Raw genomic sequence first — 25,078 nt, 5'->3', positions numbered from 1 at the left:
TACTGATCCTACGGCCTGCCACTCTAGAAAACATTTGAGTGCCAGGGGGCTGAAATCCTCTTTTCATCTGTGACAGAAAAGTCCCTTATTGATCAGCAATGACATACTATTGATGAGATGGACAGCACAGAGTTGAGCAATGGAACCCTGTTGATCTAAACCCAGAAAGACCATTGAAAAATTCTGACCTGCTCGCCTATAAGAAAGCACATATTGCCTTTAGGAATGTCAGTGGCACAGGAGACCAGTAGCCAGTTGCACTAATTAATAGACATTTGTTACATATGGATTACTTCATCTGAATCACAAAAAAATACTATGCAGAGACAGAGCTCATTGTGGTTAGGATTGTGATTGTGAGGCTTTTTGATGCTATTTAATGCACCTATTATTATGTTATGATTTGCATCTGTTGATTTTATATTGCAGGGTGCATATTGGTTAGCACAACTATATCAAAGATTCAGGGGCATGGCTTCAAATCCTGGCATGACCAGCGTCTGTGTGGGGTTTACAGTCTCCCTGTGTCAGCATGTGTCATTTCCAAGAATTCCAGTTTCTTTCAACATCTCAAAGGTAGATTGATAGGCCCAATACAAGCAAGTGTGGCCTGAGATGGACTGGCAGCCTCTCCAGTCTTATTTTTCAAAATTAAATATTTGAATAGTGGCACAATGGTCCAATGCTGCCATCACACAGTCCCAGAGACCTAGATCTGATTATGTTAATGCTGTCTATATAGCCTCTAGAATAAGCAAACACCTCACAGACAGGGCCCAGACTGGGAATCAGATCTAGGTCACATGAACTGAGGGCCAACAATACCTAGCCACATTCTATTCAAATACAGTATCTGCTACTGAAAAAAAATGTTTGTGTTCAATTATCTATTTCAGCTTCAAATTACCAAATAAAAGTTTCTATAGAAAATAAAAGATCCGTCTACAATGCAAAATTAGCTTCAAAAAATAATTACCATTGTTAGCGAGAAATCAAACAGCCAAATAGCCTTGTGTCCTGACTTTTAATTCAGCCTGGTATCCCCATTTGCAGTTTGCCAATTCATTTATGGTACCGTGTAATCATACCCTCTCCAGAGTTTTGCTACACACATACAGTACATATACAACCCAGAACTCTCCTTGTGTACTACATGACTGCAAAACCTAGAGAGTCCATTTTGAGTTTACAACTTTTTTTTCCTTTGCTACAGTAGCTCCAACAACATCACTGGTACAGCTGAATTTTCTTGTATACCTTGGTTTACAGTAAACATTATATTTCATTTGTGTACCCAATTGTAACTTTTATACTAAACTTACTGAATAGAACTCTGGGTATCTAGTCATCCACCAGACTCGGTGTTACTAATAAACGTAACTAACTGTCACATGCTTATCTAAATCATTTATATAATTTAAATGACAGATTGCTACAAGGATAGCATGCTTTACTTGTCCTCAAATAAGCACAACTTGAATTCACTACCTCACTCAAGTGAGCACTACCTTATATGACTAACTGAGTGAAATGCAACAACCATCTGTCTTTTGATAGTGCGGCACTTCTTTAAATATTGTATCAAACTGAATGCATCTGAATGGTATTACATACCTGCCGCGCACGCAGGGCCACCTTGGCATTGGTCGTCTTGCTTAGTTGTGTCAGTTCAGTAAGGATAGCCATGAGTTCATCAGTTAATGTGGGGTCACGGCCGCACAGTTGGTCCTGATTGTTGGAAAAAGAAAGGAAAACAGTTACCACTGGAGATGGGAAAAGAAATTAGTACGCAGTGAACCAGTCAGAAAATTTTACATTCTTAAGCTACAAAAATGTCCTGGAAAGCCTGGTCAAACACAATGTGTTTTACTTTGAACAAGTGGATCACTGGACACAGCTGCGAATTCTATTATTTCAGAAAGAACAGGACAAGTTAAAATTCCTAGAAAATGTGTCCAGTTACAGAAGACATATCCTGCAGATTAAAAATAAATAAAACATAATATCCCTATCCAAGACATAAAATTGAAACAAAAAAGGGCTGTATTCATTTAACAAAAACCCAAAGCATGACATATTAATCCCAAGGGAGGACTGTGGACAGTAATAGGTTTTGCAAAATCCACTCTCTTCATGTATCCTATAGAAAAAGGGGAGCTGTTTGACCCATGGGTCATAAACAGGCAGGTAGGCTTTGGACATCGGACTCTGAGTTTGTCCTACTGACACTGTGTAAGCAAGTCACTTAACCTTTCAGGGTTTCCATTTGAAAAACAAAAAAATTAAATATAACCATTTCTATCTTAAATTTTGTAAGTTGCTTTGGAGAAAAGCATCAGCCAAATAAGTAAATGTAAACACACCCAAATGTGTGCTTGTGTTCAGTCTGAAGATGGACCATCAAAAATTATGTCAAACCAGAGCCAAGGACAAGACACTCAGGTCCCTGACCTTCACCTTACATAATTTGGAGAGACAGCTGATTTGTACAACCTGAGAGTTGCACAGGCTCAGGTCCATAGTGTATTTAATAAAACTGGAAAAAATTGTTTATTTAATGTATTTGTTCCAATAACCCAACCACCCAAACCAGTGTGTTTTTTCGTGCCCATCCCAAGCCAGGATAAATGGGGAGGGTTACATCAAGAAGGGCATCCGGTGTCAAATTTTGCAGGATCAGTATGCGGACAACAATACGGATTTCTATACCGGATACGTTAAGGCCCAGGTTAATAACAGCTGCCACAAGTACTGTTAGCCAATGGGGTGCTGGTGGAAATTGGCCTACTGTTGTTTGAAGAAGGACAAGAAGAGGGGGAAGGTGTGCCTGGAGGCAGGGGGAGAAGAAGAAGGTAAAGAGACTGGAAGTGAGGGTAGGAACTTTGAATGCTAGCAGTATGACTGGTAACGGTAGAGAGTTAGCCGATATGATGGAGAGAAGGATATATTGTGCGTGCAAGAGATCAGATAGAAGGGGAATAAGGCCAGGTGGATCAGGGGTGGGTTCAAATTGTTCTACCATGGTGTGGATGGGAGGAGAGATGGGGTAGGGGTTATCCTAAAGGAACAGAATGTCAAGAGTGTTTTGGAGGTGAAAAGAATGTCTGACAGAGTGATGATTAGCTAGAAATTGAAGGTGTGATGATGAATGTTGTTAGTGCATATGCCCTTTAAGTTGGGTGTATGATGGATGAGAAAGAAGACTTCTGGAGTGAGTTGCATGAAGTTAAGGAGAGTGTACCCAAGAGAAAGAGCGTGGTGATTGGAGCAGATTTCAATGGACATGTTGGTAAAGGGAACAGAGGAGATGAGAAGATGATGAGTAGGTATGGTATCAAGAAGAGGAATGCAGAAGGTCATATGGTAGTGGATTTTGCAAGAAGGATGGACATGGCAGTGGTGAATGCGTATTTTAAGAAGAGGGAGGGACATAGGGTGACGTACAAGAGTGGAGGAAGATGCACACAGGTAGATTACATCCTATGCAGAAGGGTCAGTCTGAAAGAGATTCGAGACTGCTCATGGCAGGAGAAAGCGTAGTTAGGCAGCATAGGATGGTGATCTGTAAGATGATGTTGAATATCAAGAAGAGGAGTAGAGAAGACAGAGCCCAGGATCAAATGGTGGAAACTGAAAAAGGAAAACTGTAACGTTGAGTTCAGGGAAGCGTTCAGGAAGTGGGAGGCTTAGAAGAGTTAACAGATAGCTGGGTAACTACAGCAGAAGTAGTAAGGGTGACAGCTAGAGGGGTTCTTGGTGTGACATCTGGACTGAGGAAGGAGAATAAGGGAACCTGGTGGTGGAATGGGGAAGTACAGGAGCATATACAGAGGAAGAGGTTTCAAAGAAGAAATGGGATAATCAGAGAGATGCAGAAAGTAGACAAGAGTACAAGGAGATAAGGCATAACGTGAAGAGAGAAGTTGCGAAGGCTAAAGAAAAGGGGTATGATGAGTTGTACAAGAGGATGGACTCTTAGAAGGGAAGAAAGGACCAGCACTGATCGGCTAGACAGAAGGACCGAGCTGGGAAAGATGTAGAGCAGAAGATAAAGAATAAAGATGGAAACATACTCACAGATGAGGAGAGTGTGTTGAGCAGATGGAAAGAGTACTTTGATTTATGAAGAGAATGAGAGAGAGAGAGAAGATTGAATGAAGGGGAGATAATGAACCAGGAAGTGCAATGGATTAGCAAGGAGGAAGTAAGGACAGCTATGAAGAAAATGAAGTTGATCCAGATGAGATGGCAGTGGAGTTTTTAACCAGATTGTTTAATGCAGTCTTGGAAAGTGAGAGTATGCCTGAGGAGTGAAGCCAAAAGATGAAGAAGAAGAATTTATTTGTTCCAATACAATGAACCCAATTTTGGAGTTGCAGGGTTCCTGAGCCTTGCCCACCAGCACTGGGCACAAGGACAGAACAATCCATGGACAGGTCACTAGTCTGGCATTGGCCACAAGCTCCTGTTCAAATGCATACTCACTCACTTACATTAATTAGTTAACTCATGCAGATTATGAGAGGTGCACCCAGACAATTATGTTAAAATCGGTCTTAAAGATTTGCTTACTGCATCATCAAAATTACAATTCTTAAGACAGGATACAGACACAGGACAGGGCACAGAAAAAAGTAATTAATAAAATCTATTATAATGCTGTAATGCATTACGTTAAGGCCTTTTGAAGGTAAATGCAAAAAAAAAAAAAACTTGAAATAGAAAGCATGCTTTTATTGCAAAGCATCTAGTTGTGGCGGGCAGTGTAAAACATCACTATATCATATAAGTCTTGATTGTATAATAAAATGTCAGTTGTCTGGCTTTGTTATTGGCTGGCAGTTAAGTTTACAATTATTCATTTATCTTTCATTTACAAAATCTCATTTACCCTGTTAAACTTATCAGTGCTCAGACACCAAAGGGCACCTAGTGTCTACGAGAAGCGTGTGATATTTTCATTCTGAAGTCAAATAAAATGACATTAGCTTTTAACTGCATACCACTTTAAACCTGTGGAATTTGAATTGTTTGTTGTACTTGTTTTGTCTAGATCAGGGGTGGGCAAAGTCATTCCTGGAGGGCCGCAGTGGCTGCGGGTTTTTGTTCCAACCCAGTTGCTTAATTAGAAAACAATCCTTGCCAATAATTACATTTCATGGCTTGTTACTGCTTTAACTCTGCTATGTCAAGTCATTCTCATATCCTAGATTTTTGTTCCATTCTAAGGATATCATCCACATACTTTGAAGTGTAAAATGGATGGGTAATTCTCAATCCTTCACTTTTTTCTCTTCTCTTTCCTTCCAAGTATTTAATTAAACCAAATAGTGCATGATAAATACACACAGGTGTAAAGGGTAACAAGCAAAATGGATAACTGCTGGTTTCTTTTGTCATTTGCATCTAATTGCTAATAAGGAGCAATTAAAAACCGAGAATGCAGCTGTTTAAGACTTAAATAAGCAATAAGGGTTCAAAATCTTAACGAGGGAGATAACTAAAATGAAGCAGAAGTGTTTCTAGAGCAATAAGTGCTTCTTACTAAGCAATTGGGTTAGAACAAAAACCTGCAGCCACTGCGGCCCTCCAGGAATGACTTTGCCCACCCCTGGTCTAGATAGTACTACAATTTGGAAAGAGCCAAATCACAAAGCATCTTTAAGCTGGTTTTGGTAAGGTATAAGCCCTGCAGCCCATCTTCTTTTTTATTAGTCCTAAATGCTGGGATAGTCCTTCCTCAGTCTTTAATGTTTTTCAGAGGAACTGGGCATGACTTTGTTCAAATGGCTGTGACAACACATGCTCATCTCACAATGCTGTCTCCATGAATGCTTCTGAAGGAATTTAGTCATGAAATAAAATGATGATCCACTTTGGAAAAGGTCTAATGTATTGCTATTCAAATAATTGTATGTTGTGGATGACTTAAAACTGTAAAATAATACACCTAGCTGCACTGCTACATCAACTTGAGCCATGATTATAATGATAAAGTGTCTACTGGTATTTCTCTTCTCTTGTCTTCAGCTATATTTCATGGACCGACAGAACATAGAAGGAGCAGAATTCGGAAGGTAGGTGCTTGCCTAGAGTGTTGTGCATATATGTTAGAATGTCTAGGGTTGGATACCTAACTGAGTCATGTCAGCAAGACTAGGAGTTTGTTTCATTCTAAGATTTGCATCAGGCTGAAATTCTACTTCCCCTCTTCTCCAGTTTCCAATTTTTTGTTTAATGGACCTTCCTTAATGTTTGAAAGATTTGCATTTCTGAATTAGTTCTGTAAAGAACACAATATAATGTAGTTGTTGCCATGACATTATGGTGTTCCCTGGCATGTTTTCAGCATTTTTATGAGCTTTTATTGTTTATTTTAATGGGTGCTGCCATTTTTGTATTAGATTAGATTAACTTTATTAATCACAAGGGGAAACTATTGTTTTAATGTGGACATGGACATGTTGTTTACTGTCAAGGTCCCAAATGAAGCCACATGATTTGCATTGTACAGCATCTGACATTACAACCCTGACAAGATTTAAAATGGAAGCATGAAACTCTCAGTATCTTGGGATTATTATATTAAAAAAAACAATAACAACAAGTTATCTTTTCCAAATACGGTCAAATGGCTAACAGTTTATGTTTGGGACCCCTGCTAAATTCTTTTGGATTATAATTTCAGACTTGAGTTTTGGTTTTTGGTTGCTAGAAGTATGACCTTCTTGTAATGAAACTAGGCCTGTTTCCCTGATGATTATTTTGGTTTGTATCTCAAACACATAGTCTTTCCCACTTCATTAATTTTTGCCCTTTTTGGGCACCCCAGCTTTTCATTTTGGTGCTAATAATTACATGTGTGTTATAGAAGTGTGACAAAGCGGCTGTGGTTGATCTTGGGATGGATTCATGTGGACATGGAATCATAACCAATACATTCTTTTTCTCTTGTCTATAGAAACTACTTTTCCCAGATAACTTTGATCACTGCCACTATTAGTCTGCATTATTAGCAGGGAATATTTATATTAATGAATTTCTGTACTTCTCAACAAAATTACAAGTTGATCATTAGAAAAGAAGGATGTCAAATAAGAGTTGTCTTCAGTTCCTTCTGCGAAGAAGTGACAACTCAGCCAGCTTTCAAAGAAAGGCTATGAGGTTTAAGTTTGATTTCTTCCTCAGAATATGTGACCTCTTAGGGTCGGAAGTGTAGAGTTAAGATAAAGAAGTAGTGAATTGGTGGGATTACCACTGCTATATTTAACACCTCGTCAGACCAGTAACACTATTTTTGCCTTGGCACTTCTCTACAGATCTCTAAAAATCCTTGCTGCTTCTACTAAAAAGAAAGAAAAAAAATGAATGACCTCTATGGCAGAATCTATTGACCTTTTGGACAAACTTATACCCAGAATAATGCTATATGCACCCGATAAACAGACAGGGTGAAAAAGTTGCATCCACAGTGCGAACTGTAATAAATATTATTTTCAGGAACCCATTTCCAGGGTTTAGTAGAAGGATGAAGAATTGTGATGTGCAATTTGAAATGCACTTGCACTCAGACACCTGGAGAGCTCAGGCAGAGGGGCCGCGCCTTGCAAGGGCCCAGCACCTCCATTGCACCCCCATGTAATTACACACTTGAGTGGCTGGACTCTGAAGAAAATTGAAGGCCTGAGCCGGAGAACAGCTGACATTTTCCCTCCCCATCACTGGGGCCTGATTACTTGAGAAATGAACAGGCCCCGCTCGCCGCTACTTCACAATTCTCCCAGGAAATACAGCTTTGTGTCAGAGTAATGAGATTCTTAGTTACAATCACCGAGAAAAAGGGGAAAAAAAAAAAAAAAGAAAACCAGTATACAGCGCCTAGCGTTTCCAAATTAGCACTTCTCAAAACATTATAGGAGGTGGGCCAGCTTGGCACCTGTGACAGCCATTAAGCCAGCCTGGCTGGGGCCTAACGGCAAAGTCTCCATAATGACGTGCTACTTAATCATTTCTTTAATTTTCTATAAAGATTGCAGCCTGTAACACCACCCACCCCTCCCCCACTTATGGGCCTACTATTTTAATAGTCACATTTGTTTCCTATAATAACAGTATTTAACAAAACAAATGCAATCACTGAAAAGTGTGTCTTTGTCGGCACCTTCCCCAAAGACTCATTATTTCCTATTAGAATGATGATGGTGGGATGGGGGTATGTGGAAATGGTCATTGCCCCACAATCTCATAATCAAAGGTGCACACAGAATTTTTTTTTTTTTTTTTTAATGGAAAGGGACATTTTAATTCTCATATTTTCAACTTTGCGTTTAGAACCTATTCACAAAAAAGTCTACATATGGCAGCTGAAGCATCACAACTGAAAAGGCAACCGGTCTTGAGGGAACACTTCTATACCTCACACAAGTACATAATACTTTACTACACAGTGTTCATCTCATCTGGTCAGTTAAACATAATTAAAAAGAGTGGCCATTTTATAGGGCATTCATGTCTCAGGCTAAACAGTAGGAACAAGGAGAGGAATATGCCATTGTCAATACCCAACTCTATGGACTTCCTTCAGTCTGGTGGACAAATACCACTTGACTCAATCACCACTAGACTCATATTGGTTCTATCCACATTCTAAATGTTTAGAAAGCCAACTTTGTGATCCAAGATGTGAACTGCTGCTCATTTATTATACAGTAGACAGCCAATATAAAAATGTACAGTGAACCCAACATGTTTAGCAGAGGGACAATATCTGCTGATGTTGAGTTTATTCTGGCCCTGTCTCCTAATGATTAATCGATGTGTCCTGATGTTTAGCACATCCAGTACAATCATATTTCAGTATGTTTCTGTTCACTGATGATGCCCAAGCTGTTTTATTCTACAGTTTCATGTGGTTCAAAGAACCACATTGTTATATGCTATAAAAATAACACAAAATAGTGGCTGGCATTTCCATCCTTAAGAACATAAGTAATTTTACAGACTTAGAAAAACCACTTTGTTCACATAGCTTGTTAGAACTCTAAAAGTTACATTGTCCCAGTGTCTCATCCAGAATGATCTACAATAAAATATCTGTCTCTATTTAAAAATATGATAGGATACCATATAAGCATATTTATAGAACATTCCTTAACTTCATACCCGCTGGGCCTGCTAAGTATTTTTGTCAAATTGTCTGTCAGAGATTGAGCAGCTTTGACCAAGCATTCTCATGTTAATGGAAGAAACAGCACACTGTGTGATAAATAAAGCAATAGCTTTGAATACCAAATATATTTTGCATTACTCTCACTTTAACACACTGTCTTTATTTGGAAGACAGTATGCCCAAATCTGAATCTTACCAAAGAGGATAAAAGAGAAAATATTCACATCCCCACAGCTAAGCCAGCCTGGCATGTGTGAAGGCTTGTTATTTTATAGGTTATATTCGAAGTTTTTTTCGTTAAACATAAGCTAGAAAGAATACAATCTACTTACAATCTACTTGTAATCTACTTACAATCAGCATGGTAACCAGCAAGTTCTTCTTGGTAACCTGAGCATGGGAGAAGATGTAGTTCAAGACACTGGACATATCCCCTTTGTTTTCTTCCCTCAGGGTGAACACACACTTGTCATAGTGGCCTTAAGAGAGGAAACAGGAGACTCACTTTCAATACATTGACTGCGTTTTCTGATAAAATAAATAAAGTAATATCCTGCAAATAACAAAAAATCTTCAAATTTTATGATAAGAAAGATTCGGAACACAAGTAATTGTACAGTATAACTCTATATTAATTAATAGAAGAGTATTACCTGTAAACATATTCTGATATTTAATGAACTGACCTCCCATCTAGTGCCTCCATTCAACAGCACCCAGCATAGGTTCCAGCCAACTATGATTATAAATGTGTTTGAAAATGGATGAATTGATGCATGAAGATCTTGGATTGTGTGCCGGATATTTCAGAGGCATATTTACTACCACTTGCATCACCAATAGGATAACTGCACATAGTGTTGCCTTAACCCTTAAAAATAGTTTGCCACTTTATGTCAATGAATTTGCTTAACTTAACTAATCTATCCCTTACCAGTCTTTACTCTAAACTTTCATCCAACTTTATTTAGTCACATAAGGAGGTAAACAAAATTAACTGAGTGGCTACAAAGTGTATGTTGCACTGTACAGTAGGATACATTTACATTTGAATGCTCTCAAATAAAATTGTGCTCTGTATGTACGCAAAATTTTTAAATAACTCATTTTGACTGGAATAAGAATGCACTATGCCCTAGAAAACATTTTTGATAACACTTTGTGGCTAACTGTGAGAATTTTTAAGTACACTCTCAATTTCTGGCTTTTTTTAAGTCATGTTTTCATAAGAAAACATGGAATTTGCCTACTAAGTTTCATCCAATAACAGAAATTAAATAAAACAAACAAACAGGGTTAACACTGGTTAAAACTTACCTAGAAATTGTAAAATATTTATATTATTCAAAAACAGATTATCTGTTAACTACTTCTAGAAGTGTGATAGTTTGTATTTACAGTAATCCCTCGCTATATCGCGCTTCGCCTTTCGCGGCTTCACTCTATCGCGGATTTTATATGTAAGCATATTTAAATATATATCGCGGATTTTTTGCTGGTTCGCGGATTTCTGCGGACAATGGGTCTTGTAATTTCTGGTACACGTTTCCTCAGTTGGTTTGCCCAGTTGATTTCATACAAGGGACGCTATTGGCAGATGGTTGAGAAGCTACCCAACTTACTTTTCTCTCTCTCTCTCTTGCACTGACTTTCTCTGATCCTGACGTAGGGGGATTGAGCAGGGGGCTGTTCGCACACCTAGACGATAGGGACGCTAGTCTAAAAATGCTGAAAGATTATCTTCACGTTGCTACCTTCTGTGCAGCTGCTTCGTGAAGCGACATGCTGCATGGTGCTTCGCATACTTAAAAGCTCGAAGGGCACGTATTGATTTTTGATTGTTTGTTTTTCTCTGTCTCTCTCTCTTTCTCTGCTCCTGACGGAGGGGGTGTAAGCTGCCGCCTTCAACAGCTTTGTCCGGCGGTGCTTCGCATACTTCAAAGCCAAACAGCCCTATTGATTTGTTTGCTTTCCTCTCTCTTTCTGACAGTCTCTGCTCCTGACGCGCACTCCTTTGAAGAGGAAGATATGTTTGCATTCTTTTAATTGTGAGACGGAACTGTCATCTCTGTCTTGTCATGGAGCACAGTTTAAACTTTTGAAAAAGAGACAAATGTTTGTTTGCAGTGTTTGAATAACGTTCCTGTCTCTCTACAACCTCCTGTGTTTCTGTGCAAATCTGTGACCCAAGCATGACAATATAAAAATAACCATATAAACATATGGTTTCTACTTCGTGGATTTTCACCTTTCGCGGGGGGGTCTGGAACGCAACCCCCGCGATGGAGGAGGGATTACTGTACCTAAAAATGGTTACATGATACTATACATATGAAACCTCTGCACTTCTGGAATTTTTTATTATTTCCCATATTCCCTATTAAAAACACATAATGGCACAGAGAAAAAAGGAATTTCTGGAGCCATGTGTGTTTTTTTTTTTAGTAGTAGGGTGTTCTACCGTGTTAGCCATTATGGATGCAATGAGAAGTCAAGTAAAATGACACCTTTTATTGGCTAACTGAACCGATTACAATCTGCAAGATCTTACCTAAAGAAGGGGCCTTAGCTGCCTTGAAAGCCTGGATGTTGTAGTTTTTCTTTTTTTTTTAAATGACTATCTTCTTTGTTTTACTGAAGTTAAGTTATGCATGCAATGAGTGTCTGTGATCAGTTGAGATTATTTCCAGTTTTTTTAACATTGCCCACTAATACACACTTGCCAAATCATCTACTTCAGCTCCAGTAACCTTAGCTGCATGATTGGTAATCTGCAGGAGATTTTCTTAAATTTTAGTTTGTCAGACTACTAAACCCATCAATGAAGCAGTAAGTGATGACAGGCAGAATCACTCTGCGATAAAAGGGCAACATGAGGTCCTTGTCCACTTAAAATAGTCTACAGAAGGAGAAAGAAGTGTGGGCTGAATTTCCAGTATGCTTTTTGTATTATATTCCAATTACATTTATTATTTAGAGTATTTCCAAAATATTTATATTCAGGCACGATTTCTACCTTCTACAGAACAATGGGTAAACATGCAGATTACTGCCCATTAAAGTCAAATATAATTTCTTTGTTTTTTCTGACATTCAGAGTAAGACGGTTCCTATTGCACCAGTTTACCAAACAGTCCACTCGATTTAAATAATGGCTTTCATCCTCCCTGGATACTTGGATATGTATTCTATCAGCATGGTATCATCAGCATACCTGATAATGGAACACTGGTTATTGTTCTGTCTCAGGTCACTTGTGTAAACAGTAATGGTGACAAAAGGTCCCTGTACCTGTGTGAATGACTTTTGAAAGTCATTAAAAAAAAGACTTGAATTTATCCACCTTAATAAAAGTATAAATGTCAGTTTGTCCATCCAGTTACTACATCTCTGTTGCATACCATTTGGTACAGGATTCATGAAGGCAGACCATAGGGTACAAGATTTGTAAAAAGCAGTGGCGCAGTGGGTAGCGCTGCTGCCTCGCAGTTAGGAGACCCAGGTTCACTTCCTGGGTCCTCCCTGCATGGAGTTTGCATGTTCTCCCCGTGTCTGTGTGGGTTTTCTCCGGGCGCTCCGGTTTCCTCCCACAGTCCAAAGACATGCAGGTTAGGTGGATTGGCAATTCTAAATTGGCCCTAGTGTGTGTTTGGTGTGTGGGTGTGTTTGTGTGTGTCCTGCGGTGGGTTGGCACCCTGCCCGGGATTGGTTCCTGCCTTGTGCCCTGTGTTGGCTGGGATTGGCTCCAGCAGACCCCCGTGACCCTGTGTTCGGATTCAGTGGGTTGGACAATGGATGGATGGACAGTGCTTATGTTTGTTATGCACCACCTGTTGTACAGTAGAGACATAGCAACCAGGTGTATACACTGAACTGCAAATGTTAAAGCACAAGTCTGCATCGATTACTTACAATTTAACACATCTTAGACAGGTAGCACAGCTAGTAATGTAATAAACTGGTTAACATTCATACTGTTCAGTTTCTCAGTCAGTATGCAAGGCTGGATGATACTGAACACTGACGAAAAACCCCAAAATAATGCACTGACACATGAACTAAGCTTATTTAGAAAAGTGTACATTTGATGTAGGATAACCAGCATAACACCTTCTATACTTCTGTTTGCACAGTAATCAAATTGGTAATTATATAAACCCAAAATTAAAACTAGAAGGTCACAGTATTAAAAAAGAAAAGGAATTTTACATAAATTGATAAATGGAAGGGTGACAGTTATGGAGAGATAGTTCATTATTCATAACTAAAAAAAAAAAAAACAAAACACAAAACCTATAACCACTCAGGCCTATCTACAATATATTGAATTTTGCCTGTCTACTATGGAACTACTTACAGTACTGTAAACAAACTGTATAAATCTCTTGTTCATTTTTCTGTACAACTCCTGCTTCTCTGGCCTGTTTTCATCTTTCCATTTCTACTATTTCTACTTTTAATCCCGTCAACTAGAAGTAAAATAGGCTTATGGCCACGAAGGCTTTTAAAGCCCTTGTCTGAAACAACTTCCCTAGAAAACCTAGACACTACTTCTGGGTTCAGTAAAGGACCCAGGAATCCATAGGGCCATCCTGTCTAATTTCTAAAATGGCCCCAGGTGTCCCTAAAATTCTGGACCTGGAAGCTTGTTATAGAGCCATGCAACTTCCTGGCTATCTTGTCCATTAGAATCAATTTTATAATGAGCTGTTTTGTTCCCCATGTCTTTCCAGTGCATCCAACTAACTTTGCTGCTTCTGGACCAACTATAAGTGCAGCTCATTACATAGTAGTGAGTATGATAACAATGCCAATACACCTTCTGTGTAAGCTTCTTATGGCTGCCCTGCACTATGGCAGTGTCATGTAGAAATTACAGCCTCTGTTGAGAGCTTTCTCGCAAATGAAAATTAGATTTGACAGATTATGTGTTGCCATGTAACAAATAACCTGATAAAACTGTCAATATGTTTTGTGACATAAAGCATTTAAATTCAGGCAGTTACCTTTACCAGTAATGTAAGTTCTACCTTCTCTTTCACTGTCTTTAAATAATAACATAACGTTGTCACACCCAATTACTCTAGTCAAAAGTGAAGCTTGTACCAGCATTACTAGCCATAAGACAGGAAGCAATACAAAATGGTGCAGCAGTTCATCATGCTGAAGTTATAGTAATAATAATAATAACAGCACATTTTTAAAATATGTTCAAAATGCTTAATACTGATAAAACAAATTCCTTGTTATAGATTATTTATTTCCAGTTAATACAAACTTTTAAACTGATAAATTATAAGATGATGGCACAATGCTTCGTGCTGCTCGCTTATAGACTAACTAACCCAAGAATAATTCTCAAGCTGAAATGCCACAAGTATGGTGTCTGTATGTTCTCCGTGTGCCTGAGTGGGATTTCTCTGGGTGCTAAAGAGGTGTATGTCTGAATAACTGGCACTTCTAAATTAGACCAGTAGGGATGTGTGCATGAAGATGCCCTGTGTTGGTCTGACCTCCCATTTATGCTGGTTTCTTACCTGGGAGAAAATCAAACTTCTTATGAACCTTTAATAGAGAAAGTGGTTTCAGGAAATGGATAGATGAATAATTATAAAAAAAAGTTTAAAATTATCTATCAATTATTTGGATAGGAATGCACCAGAACCTGCTATTAATACCAAGAATTTAACTAGAGCTCAAGTATAAGACTAAATAAAACAACAAGAGTATAAGTAAATACGTTGACTAGCACTTGTAAATAAGAATTTCATTGTACTCTGTACACTTGACAATAATGACCCTACAAACCTGTACATCAAAGATCTTGTTTGCTGGAATAAATGTAACTAAGACAGTATTTAAACGTATACAAAGAGATAGGCCTAGGTACTGTAAATTTCAATAGGACAATTAAATAGTCATTGCTAGTTAAGCCAACTGACTAACTGATTTGAAACCTTGTACTTTTGGCGTTTTTTATCTGCTTTTATTTATATACCAAGTTTAAAGTCCTTAACTCTAAAACTGTAGAGGGAGACAGTGATGAAAGATGGCAGAAGAACAGAGACACCGATTGCTGTTGGGTACCATGTACTTATGCATATTAGATGGTGTCTGGATAGTAATCCACTTTAACTGTGGTCTTCCCATAAGGCTCCACCAAGTACAGTGCTGAAGTTCAAGTAACAGAAAGCACACCTCTTCTCTCTTTCATTTTACATGGGATATCAGTCAGTCAGTCAGTCATCTTCCAACCTGCTATATCCTAACAAAGGGTCATGGGGGTCTGCTGGAGCCAATCCTAGCCAGCACAGGGTGCAGGCCGGAATAAATCTCTGGGCAAGGGCGCCAGACCACCGCAGTACATGGGATATATGTGTGTTTAATTCTTTCAAAAATGATTCTTTTCATCTGCATTTCTCTTGTTAAGCCATTTATTGTTTTATTGATAATAAAAGCATATGCATATTAACCTTGTAATTTCAAATTCTGAGCTAAGAGCCTTATCATTATTCTGTGACTTATCTTTTTTTATATATATCTTCTTATTTATTTATATTACCTTAGTGTTTTCAAAGATACACACTGTGAAACAGGGTGTGGAAAGATTAATGGACTGACTGACCTATGTGAGAGAAAGTAGTTGTGCAGGAGGCTGCAATCTATATGATGCACATCAATGAAGCTAATTAGGGTAGAATTTGAGCAGAAATCTCATTTTAGAAATCTGTTAAGGGATATCAAAAAGTGAAGGGCAGTAAAGGGTTATTTTAAGTTTTAGATAAGACAATCACACTTTATTTTTATATAGTGACTGTCAGAGTGGGCATCACAATTAAAAACACTGTGGAAAGCAAATCACACATGGAAGGCAGTGTGGTCAGGTGGACTATAAACCACAAAGCTGTTGGTTTAATCTCTGACTTACTTTGTGATTTTAGGGAAATCATTTAACCAGTCAGAGCTCTAACTTTAGAAATCAGTAAAATATTAAAGTCACTTTAAATATAATAAATAAGTTAGAAAATGTATGCATGGCATAACATTCAAGTACATTAGGGAACTTAAGTTTACTGTTTTAATTTTTAATTTTTATTTATTTACTACATCAAATAGACAGTTATTACATTTTTGTGTCTTAAATATATTTATAACAATAGCCAGATCAATGATAATACCATATAATTACAATGTATTAGTAGTGTACACCAGATTCCAACTCAAGTGATATAAAAATTGTAGTATTCAAACTACTGATAGTTATTTGTTGTGGATGGTTTACAACTAAATGTAGTTAACATTTCTTAAAAACAAATTTTCTTAAAGAATTACCCTATAGAGTATCTTTATGTTGGAGTGTTAAGCTAAGATTGTTGGCTGAAATGCACAGAGATAGACAGCAGGATATTGTAGCGCTTTGCCAAAGAACGACATTTATTGCCAGAAAAGTTTAATTAGTTTTTGCTTTCTTTGAGTATTCATTTTGCTCATATGGATACATAGATCATTTAACTGATTAGCTAGCATCTCAAAAATAGGAGAAGTGATTTGGTGTTACAGAAGTTCTCACAAGCAGCTGATATGTGACAGTGTGTTTCTGGCCACACACAAACACAACTGTGCTTGTGATTCAATAACTGGCATTAGGATCTGTTTTGCTGTCACAAGTGTCTGCTGGATGTGGAAAAGATGAATATACACTTTGAAATATCTTAAGATAAATTTGAAAAAGCAAATTATTCAATAACTAAAGCTGCCCAGGATGTTTAAAATGGATGATTTTAAAGTTTCATGAATGCTTTGAATTAGAGTTTTTAAAATTTCAAAAATTCTTTTTGAGATCAATGAAAATAGAACTTACTCAAAAAACTTACTTGATGAATAAGTGTGTCAAATTTAATTAAAATTGGTCCAATTAGAGCCAATTTGTTTCAAACAGACAAACAAGACAGCAACAGTAGGTGCTTTCCACCTTACATGAGAAGGCACCTTAAATATTCAGATGAAAAGATTAATAAACAAATGCAAATGTATTCACTTATCCAGATATTGTTACCCCCAAACAGGGTTCTGAAGCAAAAGAGTCTCCCATAACATGGGAGAACATAACAAGTTAGACAAACAAAAGGAGAATATTCAGTCTATTAAGATCATTTGGTTAGTTACTAACAAAGTGTTTCATCCAGATACTTTTTAAAAGTTGTCAAGTTTCTGCTTCAACTATATGATTCTTTATGCTTTAATATCTACCAGTGTTCTCAAGTATGTGATTCATTATTTAACGGACAGTACTCTCATGGATCAACTTTATCATGCCTTTAGGAATTCTGAGCACATGAATTAGGTCTCTGCACAGCCTTCTCTACTCAAGACTGAAGAAATTTTATTCTCTTAGCCCGTTGGAGTAACACATGCCCTTTAATTTAGAGATGAACTTGTATGTGTTCCTCCTCATAACTACTAGTGCTACTGGATCTTATTGCAGCATATTGACAAAAACTGCACACAGTACTCTGCATGTAGTCCCACTAGCTCATTATATAGTCTGAGCATAACGCCCCTTGATTTATGTTTAAAACACTTGCCATTTTAACAGTGTCTGCATATTGACCAGATGATAAGAATGTTGCATCACTGTAAACTCCTACGTTTTTTGAAGTTGCCTCTTATGAGGCAATATCGCTCATCATGTATTCATAATAAATCTTCCCTTTGCTTACATGTAGTACTTTTCACAACTCTAAATTAAACTGTATTTTCCAAGTATTTGTCCACTTCTGAAAGCTGTCCACTTATTTTGTAAATATTTTTGCTACCTCTACTTTATTTGTTATTACACATTATTGATTATATAAGAATCAGTGTCATTAATATAAAATACAAAAAATAATAGTCCAAGGACAGAGCTCTGAAGAACTCCCTTAATAATCTCACCCCATGCAGAGCATTCTTCTTTTTATCTGCACTCTTCATCTCCAGCAGATTATCCAATTTGAAATCAATTTTTTCAAGATACTGTGCTTGTGTAAATAGCTTACACGTCAGTGTGGAATCTTGTCAGTAGTATTTTGAAAATCTGAGTAAATTATGCCATATGATTTTCTTTTTCACCTGCTACTCCAACTCCCTGTTCAAACAAGCCAAACAGATTGGTTTGAGAGGATCTTCCTCTCCGAAATCAATGCAGGCTGTTAGTATTTTGATATAAACATTCTTCTAATGTATTTCTAATTATAGTTTCCTTAACTGTGCATGATACAAAAGTAAAGCGAGTTGGCCTATAATTATTAGAATCCATTTTGTCTTCCTTCTTATGAAATGGAATCACATTTGCAACTTTCCAGTCATCACAGACTTCTTCCATCTGAAATGATTGCAGGAATATGCTTGATAAAGAAATAAATGTCTTTCATTTCTATCCAGACTATTTGTATCAATCGTATCAGACCCAAGGGTTTTATAGTCTTCACTGCCTTAAGGGCTTAAAGGATATGTGACCCCTCTGTTTTAAAATCTGTAAACTCAGAGCTTGTTTATCGTTCTATCTAAGGCACTCCATTTATTTCTTCTTTTATAAATACTTGGGTAAAATGTTTATGAAGTTCATTTGCTGTTTACTGTTTCTTGAAGTATCTAAGGCTTGTTAAATTCGTTGTTTTATTCTTTTCATTTTTTTTTAAACTGTAGCACTGGAGAAATTGTTTGATGTTTGTTTCAACTTCAGTAGAAATTATTTGTGAATGCTTTTTTTGATCATATAATAACTGAACTGATGGTTGTGCAAAGCAGGGCATACATTACATAATTAAAATACACTTGTTCAAGTGCAGTGTAGAACTGCAAATATAACTGAAAAAATGTGTGTGGAATGTAGGAGGACATGACACTTTACATATAGGGTGCATATCATGAGATCTAATATGATGTCTATGTAGTGCTAGTGGTGGCATATTTATAGCCTGTGTAAGAACATGTTCTCTTCTAGAGGCCTCGCTAACAAAATTATTAGGTCTACATTTAATGATTTCAGAATTGTTGCTTGTTCCTTCTGTTTTATTATAGTGGCACTACCAGAGTGAGAAAGCGAGCTTTGAAGAAATCTTAAAACTGAAGTTACACCTCGAGTGTGCATTTCAGCTCCTGTCATAGTGACACCTCAACCCAGATTAGAAGCCAATTTCTATCAGTGTGGACAGCAGTTCTACATAGTCTAATTTAAATAAATATGCTAACCATGACTGAATGTGGCTTACCCCAGATTTGTGCTGAAGTGGGTGAGGTAAAGTAATGTCAAGTGCTGTTTCATATCTATTTTTGCACCTATTTATTTCTGTTATTGCTTTATTCACACACACTCTAAATGCCTATATGAAAACCGCTTAGCTTGGCACATTCAGGTGTTTTTCACCCAGCAAGTAACCGCACACAATGGTGATTTATATGTGCTGCCTTTATGAGATGAGAATCCCCTGCAAGCCTTATACGCTTTAATTATTATAGTTTAGGTCAGAATCAGTGGGAAGTTTCTCAGTGCTTAGCAAACAGAATGATAATCAGCCTTGAAAAGATTTTAAAAAGTGAGGCTTTAACTTGAAAGAGGGGGTAGACTAAAATTAATATGAAACAGTCCAGCATGTCAAAACATCAATCTTCTGTTCTCGATGTTGTGCATTGCAGTAAATGCAGGATAGTCTGTGCACTGGACATTTGCTTATTTCTATAAAATTTATAAAACACACATGTGAGTCTAAAGTGTACTTAACCTTCTAGTAGTATTTATAAACACCCATCAGACAAATCAGGTAAGTAATGAAGAAGCATGAAAAATAAAATAATTCATGAACAGAATATGATCCTGCATCCTCAGCAGTCTGCATTTTGTGTCCTTTCCACATCTATTATGGGGTAAACCAGACTGTCTTGCATTAAAAGGCTGTCAAACCAGTGCCAGTAGCTGTGGTTGCAAGGCAAGAACCAACCCTGAACAGGAGACCAGTACATCACAGGGTACATTCACTTACACTGGGAGAACAGACAGCTGCCAAATGACCTAACGTATATATATTTTTATGATATTGGTTAAAACTGGTGCATCTGGAAAGAAACTAAAATAGACATAAAGAGAAAGAAAAAACTCTACGTAGATATTAAACCTGTTAAAATGTAAAGTGAATCTGTAAATCTGACCTGGTTGGCAGCAGTGCATAACTGTCTGAAGTAAATGTCTGCTTTGAAGAGGCTTTTCATGGCGTAAGCTTACTGCTTTTCAATGCTATCCATCCTATCATCCATATTCTTAACGCACATATTCCAACACAAGCTCAGTGCAGCAGAAGCACAACATAATATGAACCAGTCCATCAAAGGGTACAGCTACTTACAGTACAATAAAGGATCAACTTTGAACTGCCATAACCTGCATGATTATGGAGGAAACTGGGGAAAACTCACACAAAAATAGCAAGAGTGTGAAAACACTGCACACATGCTGGGATTTGAACCCTGGGCTCAAGAATGTGAGGTAACAATAATCACCAAATTGTGCTCTCATCCCCATTATAATGCCTGCATGTGGCAGTGCTAATAACTTCACTGTTGTGCCACCCTAATAGAGACAAATTCACTATGTACAAATAAGTATGTATAAGAAAAGACAAATGCATAGTGAATTTATTAAAAATTATAAATGATCAAGCTCCAATGTGATGATTATTTGTTAAATATGCCTAAACATTACTGGAACTAATGGAAGCATGTCAAAGAATCTGTCTATACATACAAGATAGCATCAAAAACAAAGTATTTAGCTCTCCTCTCATAGATCTCTTTAACTGTATATTTTTTCTATTCTCATATCTCTAAAAAAAGCACAAGGGACAGAGATGTTTCGTCATGCTGGTAACACAGATTTACTGGAAAATGTAGCAAAAAAGGATAGATTAATGGTACAGTTTAAGTCCCACTACATAATCTAAACACTGACATATGGAAAACCCTTGATATCAGTATGCAATGTAAGGATTGGGCTTCTCTAAGGATAAAGATAACTAGAAAACACATTGCTGTGCAAATGATAAATTCCAAATCAGCAAATGAATGAACAATTGTGCCCATGTAGTCTCTAGTCTGGAAAGGGGTAGGTCTGTCAAATTCCAAAACAGAGGATCCTATCCGAAAATCTACTACTGCTGAATTTAGACTTGCCCACCTGATCTCATGTAGTGAGCCAGTCTTTGTAAACAGCAGGCTGAGAGACAAAACAACTAAGGAGATGATCAAAAACAACAAGGCTGAAAGTGTCACGGGCTTAGTCCACCTTGGCTTTAACGCTACACATATGTCCTGTATCTTATAAAAAACTTTGCTGGTAACTTTCAAATGTCGGTTAAATAATTTAGATGGTTCTATGAGCACATTAGTTGGTTTTGGCATGCTGTATTTCATTGTTGAATTAAAAAGGATAATATACGAGTATTCAAATAATGTTCATAACTAATGTAGCAAATACATGGAATTTGCACATTCACTTCATGTCTGCCTGGAGAAGTCCACTATTTCCTCCTGTCGTCTAGCAACAACTGTTTTAGGGTACTTAGCAATTCTAAATCGGTCTGCTGTATGTGTGGTTGTGTACCCGAGTTAAACTTGCATTGTATGAGAGCCCATTGCTGCTGGGAGAAATGTTGGACCTCACAAGCCTGGACTGGATTAAGCACAGTTAAGAATATTATGTTGTGAATTAGCTATCAACATCTTTAGGTTTTATAAAATATACCTCTTTTGATCCCTGAGATCTGTAAGAGTTTACATCAAGACTGCCCTAACTCGTGCTCACTTTAAAGTACTCTTGTTGAGAACCATGCCACTGTACCCTGGTACATCAAATGCAAGCACCTTGACTGCTGGGTTAATACCTCTGTGCTCATATGGCACACAGAAACAATGAATTGATTTGTCTTCTTGCGATTTATCTGTCTGTATCATTTATTATGGACAGGATGAGGGAAAATATTGCTGCCAATTTCATGCTGTTTCAGGCACTGCAAAAGATGCAGCACAGTTTTTAGTCTATAATTTAATTTGGAATGATCACATTAAGTCTTCTGGTATGGTGTTCCCCATGAAGGTCACTGTTTAAATGAAAGATTGATTTCAAAATTTTGCATATGATATGAGTATATGTAATACTATTTTGAAATCATCTTATCTGGCAATTCAAAAACATTTCTTTTTTTTTTTTGTTACAAGACTGACACAAAGCAACAATGCCAATTTTAGAGACATCAGTGTTAAAGGGATTGTCATTTATCCCAATTTTATACACAAAAACTACTAAATAATCATTTTGAAAAAAAAAATTACATTGATACCTCTTTGCATAGATATGTACACTAAATAAAAGTTAATCATTTATCAATTTAGAATTACGTTTCTAGGTCTCAACAGTGTCAGCTTTACATGTTTTGATAGACTCAGTTGGGAGACGGAAATGGAAAAGAATTCCAGAATAAGTCAATTCAGCAAGCACAGAAATAAATTTAATGTATATCTCAGGTGAGTTAAAATCCAGTCAGCCATAAAAGGATATTTTAATTAAAATTGCATTTTTGCCATTCACACATTCTTAGTGAATTGAAAAATGCAGAAGCAGTCAAAGCCGAGTATGTGTTGAGTTCTAGCAACACCTAGTGGATATTGTGGTTAATGCAAAAATGACTGTGCTATTGAGAATTACTTTTGAGAACTTTAAAATCACTTGTCCACTGCCTCCAGATTCACCAGCACAAGAAAACCTGTATCGTTCAACTCATCTTACTGTCTAGTTATGAAAGGCATTGATCTTTTGATCTTTTTGGGGTTCCCCTTTATGTTTAACCCTCTAGACCAAAAAAGATTACTGATCATAAGTACAGTTAGGTCCATAAATATTTGGATAGAGACAACTTTTTCTAATTTTTGGTTCTGTACATTACCACAATGAATTTTAAATCAAACAACTCAAATGCAGTTGAAGTGCAGACTTTCAGCTTTAATTCAGTGGGGTGAACAAAACGATTGCATAAAAATGTGAGGCAACTAAAGCATTTTATTAACACAATCCCTTCATTTCAGGGGCTCAAAAGCAATTGGACAAATTAAATAACTGGAAATAAAATGTTCATTTCTAATACTTGGTTGAAAACCCTTTGTTGGCAATGACAGCCTGAAGTCTTGAACTCATGGACATCACCAGATGCCGGGTTTCCTCCTTTTTAATGCTCTGCCAGGCCTTTACTGCAGCGGCTTTCAGTTGCTGTTTGTTTGTGGGCCTTTCTGTCTGAATTTTAGTCTTCAACAAGTGAAATGCATGCTCAACTGGGTTAAGATCAGGTGACTGACTTGGCCATTCAAGAATTTTCCACTTCTTTGCTTTAATAAACTCCTGGGTTGCTTTGGCTGTATGTTTTGGGTCATTGTCCATCTGTATCATGAAACGCTGCCCAATCAATTTGACTGCATTTAGCTGGATTTGAGCAGACAGTATGTCTCTGAACACCTCAGAATTCATTCGACTGCTTCTGTCCTGTGTCACATTATCAATAAATACTAGTGTCCCAGTGCCACTGGCAGCCATGCACGCCCAAGCCATCACACTGCCTCCACCGTGTTTTACAGATGATGTGGTATGCTTTGGTTAATGAGCTGTTCCACGCCTTCTCCATACTTTTTCTTGCCATCATTCTGGTTGAGGTTGATCTTGGTTTCATCTGTCCAAAGAATGTTTTTCCAGAACTGTGCTGACTTTTTTAGATGTTCTTTAGCAAAGTCCAAACTAGCCTTTCTAATCTTGAGGCTTATGAGTGGCTTGCACCTTGCAGTGCACCCTCTGTATTTACTTTTATGCAGTCTTCTCTTTATTGTAGACTTGGATATCAATATGCCTACCCCCTGGAGAATGTTGTTCACTTGGTTGGCTGTTGTGAAGGGGTTTCTGTTCACCATGGAAATGATTCTGTGATCATCCACCACTGTTGTCTTCCGTGGATGTCCAGGTCTTTTTGCGTTGCTGAGTTCACCAGTGCTTGCTTTCTTTCTCAGGATGTACCGAACTGTAGATTTTGCCACTCGTAATATTGTAGCAATTTCTCGGATGGGTTTTTTCTGTTTTCGCAGCTTAAGGATGGCTTCTTTCACCTGAATGGAGAGCTCCTTTGACCGCATGTTGTCTGTTCACAGCAAAATCTTCCACATGCAAGCACCACACCTCATATCAACTCCAGGCCATTTATCTGCTTAATTGATAATGACATAACGACGGACTGCCCACACCTGCCCATGAAATAGCTTTTGAGTCAATTGTCCAATTACTTTTGAGCCCCTGAAATGAAGGGATTGTGTTAAAAAAATGTTTTAGTTGCCTCACATTTTTATGCAATCGTTTTGTTCACCCCACTGAATTAAAGCTGAAAGTCTGCACTTCAACTGCATCTGAGTTGTTTGATTTAAAATTCATTGTGGTAACGTACAGAACCAAAATTAGAAAAACGTTGTCTCTGTCCAAATATTTATGGACCTAACTGTATATTTTTGATATCTGATTCTTCACCGGTGTTTCTAGGCCTCTTGCAGCTATTCCCAGAATGTTATAAAATGAAAAATTTCAAACATAAGCATATTGAGTCATTTTAAACTATTTCAAGATCATTGATTATGAATGTAATGCTATTTTTGATCTTTTACAAGGGATCCAGCCCTCTATGGACCTCTATCAGAGGGTGAAAAATGACCAATTTCTATTACAATTCAGAATATTTATCCTTTAAACATTTAAATTGAAACACACGTTCATATTTTAAATACATCATATATTCTTGTTTATTATGTACTTCTACCTCATGAAGTAAATCATTAAATTTCTTATGAAGAACT

The 25,078-nt window shown here is 37.4% G+C and overlaps 1 protein-coding gene across 5 annotated transcripts in view; it reads right to left on the bottom strand.

The window, feature by feature from the left end:
• Nucleotides 1-25,078, bottom strand: part of acaca (acetyl-CoA carboxylase alpha) — a 188,444-nt gene that overhangs the window by 113,442 nt on the left and 49,924 nt on the right. For all 5 annotated transcript variants that reach the window (XM_051931343.1, XM_051931345.1, XM_028807062.2 and 2 more), the window contains exons 24-25: nucleotides 9,524-9,648; nucleotides 1,615-1,728 (exon numbers count right to left, since the gene is read on the bottom strand). In XM_051931343.1, the coding sequence (XP_051787303.1) occupies nucleotides 1,615-1,728; nucleotides 9,524-9,648 (239 nt within the window). The remainder of the gene's footprint in view (nucleotides 1-1,614; nucleotides 1,729-9,523; nucleotides 9,649-25,078) is intronic.

Source organism: Erpetoichthys calabaricus, chromosome 8, assembly GCF_900747795.2.
Source record: "Erpetoichthys calabaricus chromosome 8, fErpCal1.3, whole genome shotgun sequence".
NCBI classification, from domain to species: Eukaryota; Metazoa; Chordata; class Cladistia; order Polypteriformes; family Polypteridae; genus Erpetoichthys; species Erpetoichthys calabaricus.
The sequence above is the reverse complement of the archived record's forward strand: the minus strand, read 5'-3'. Positions and strand labels throughout refer to the sequence as shown.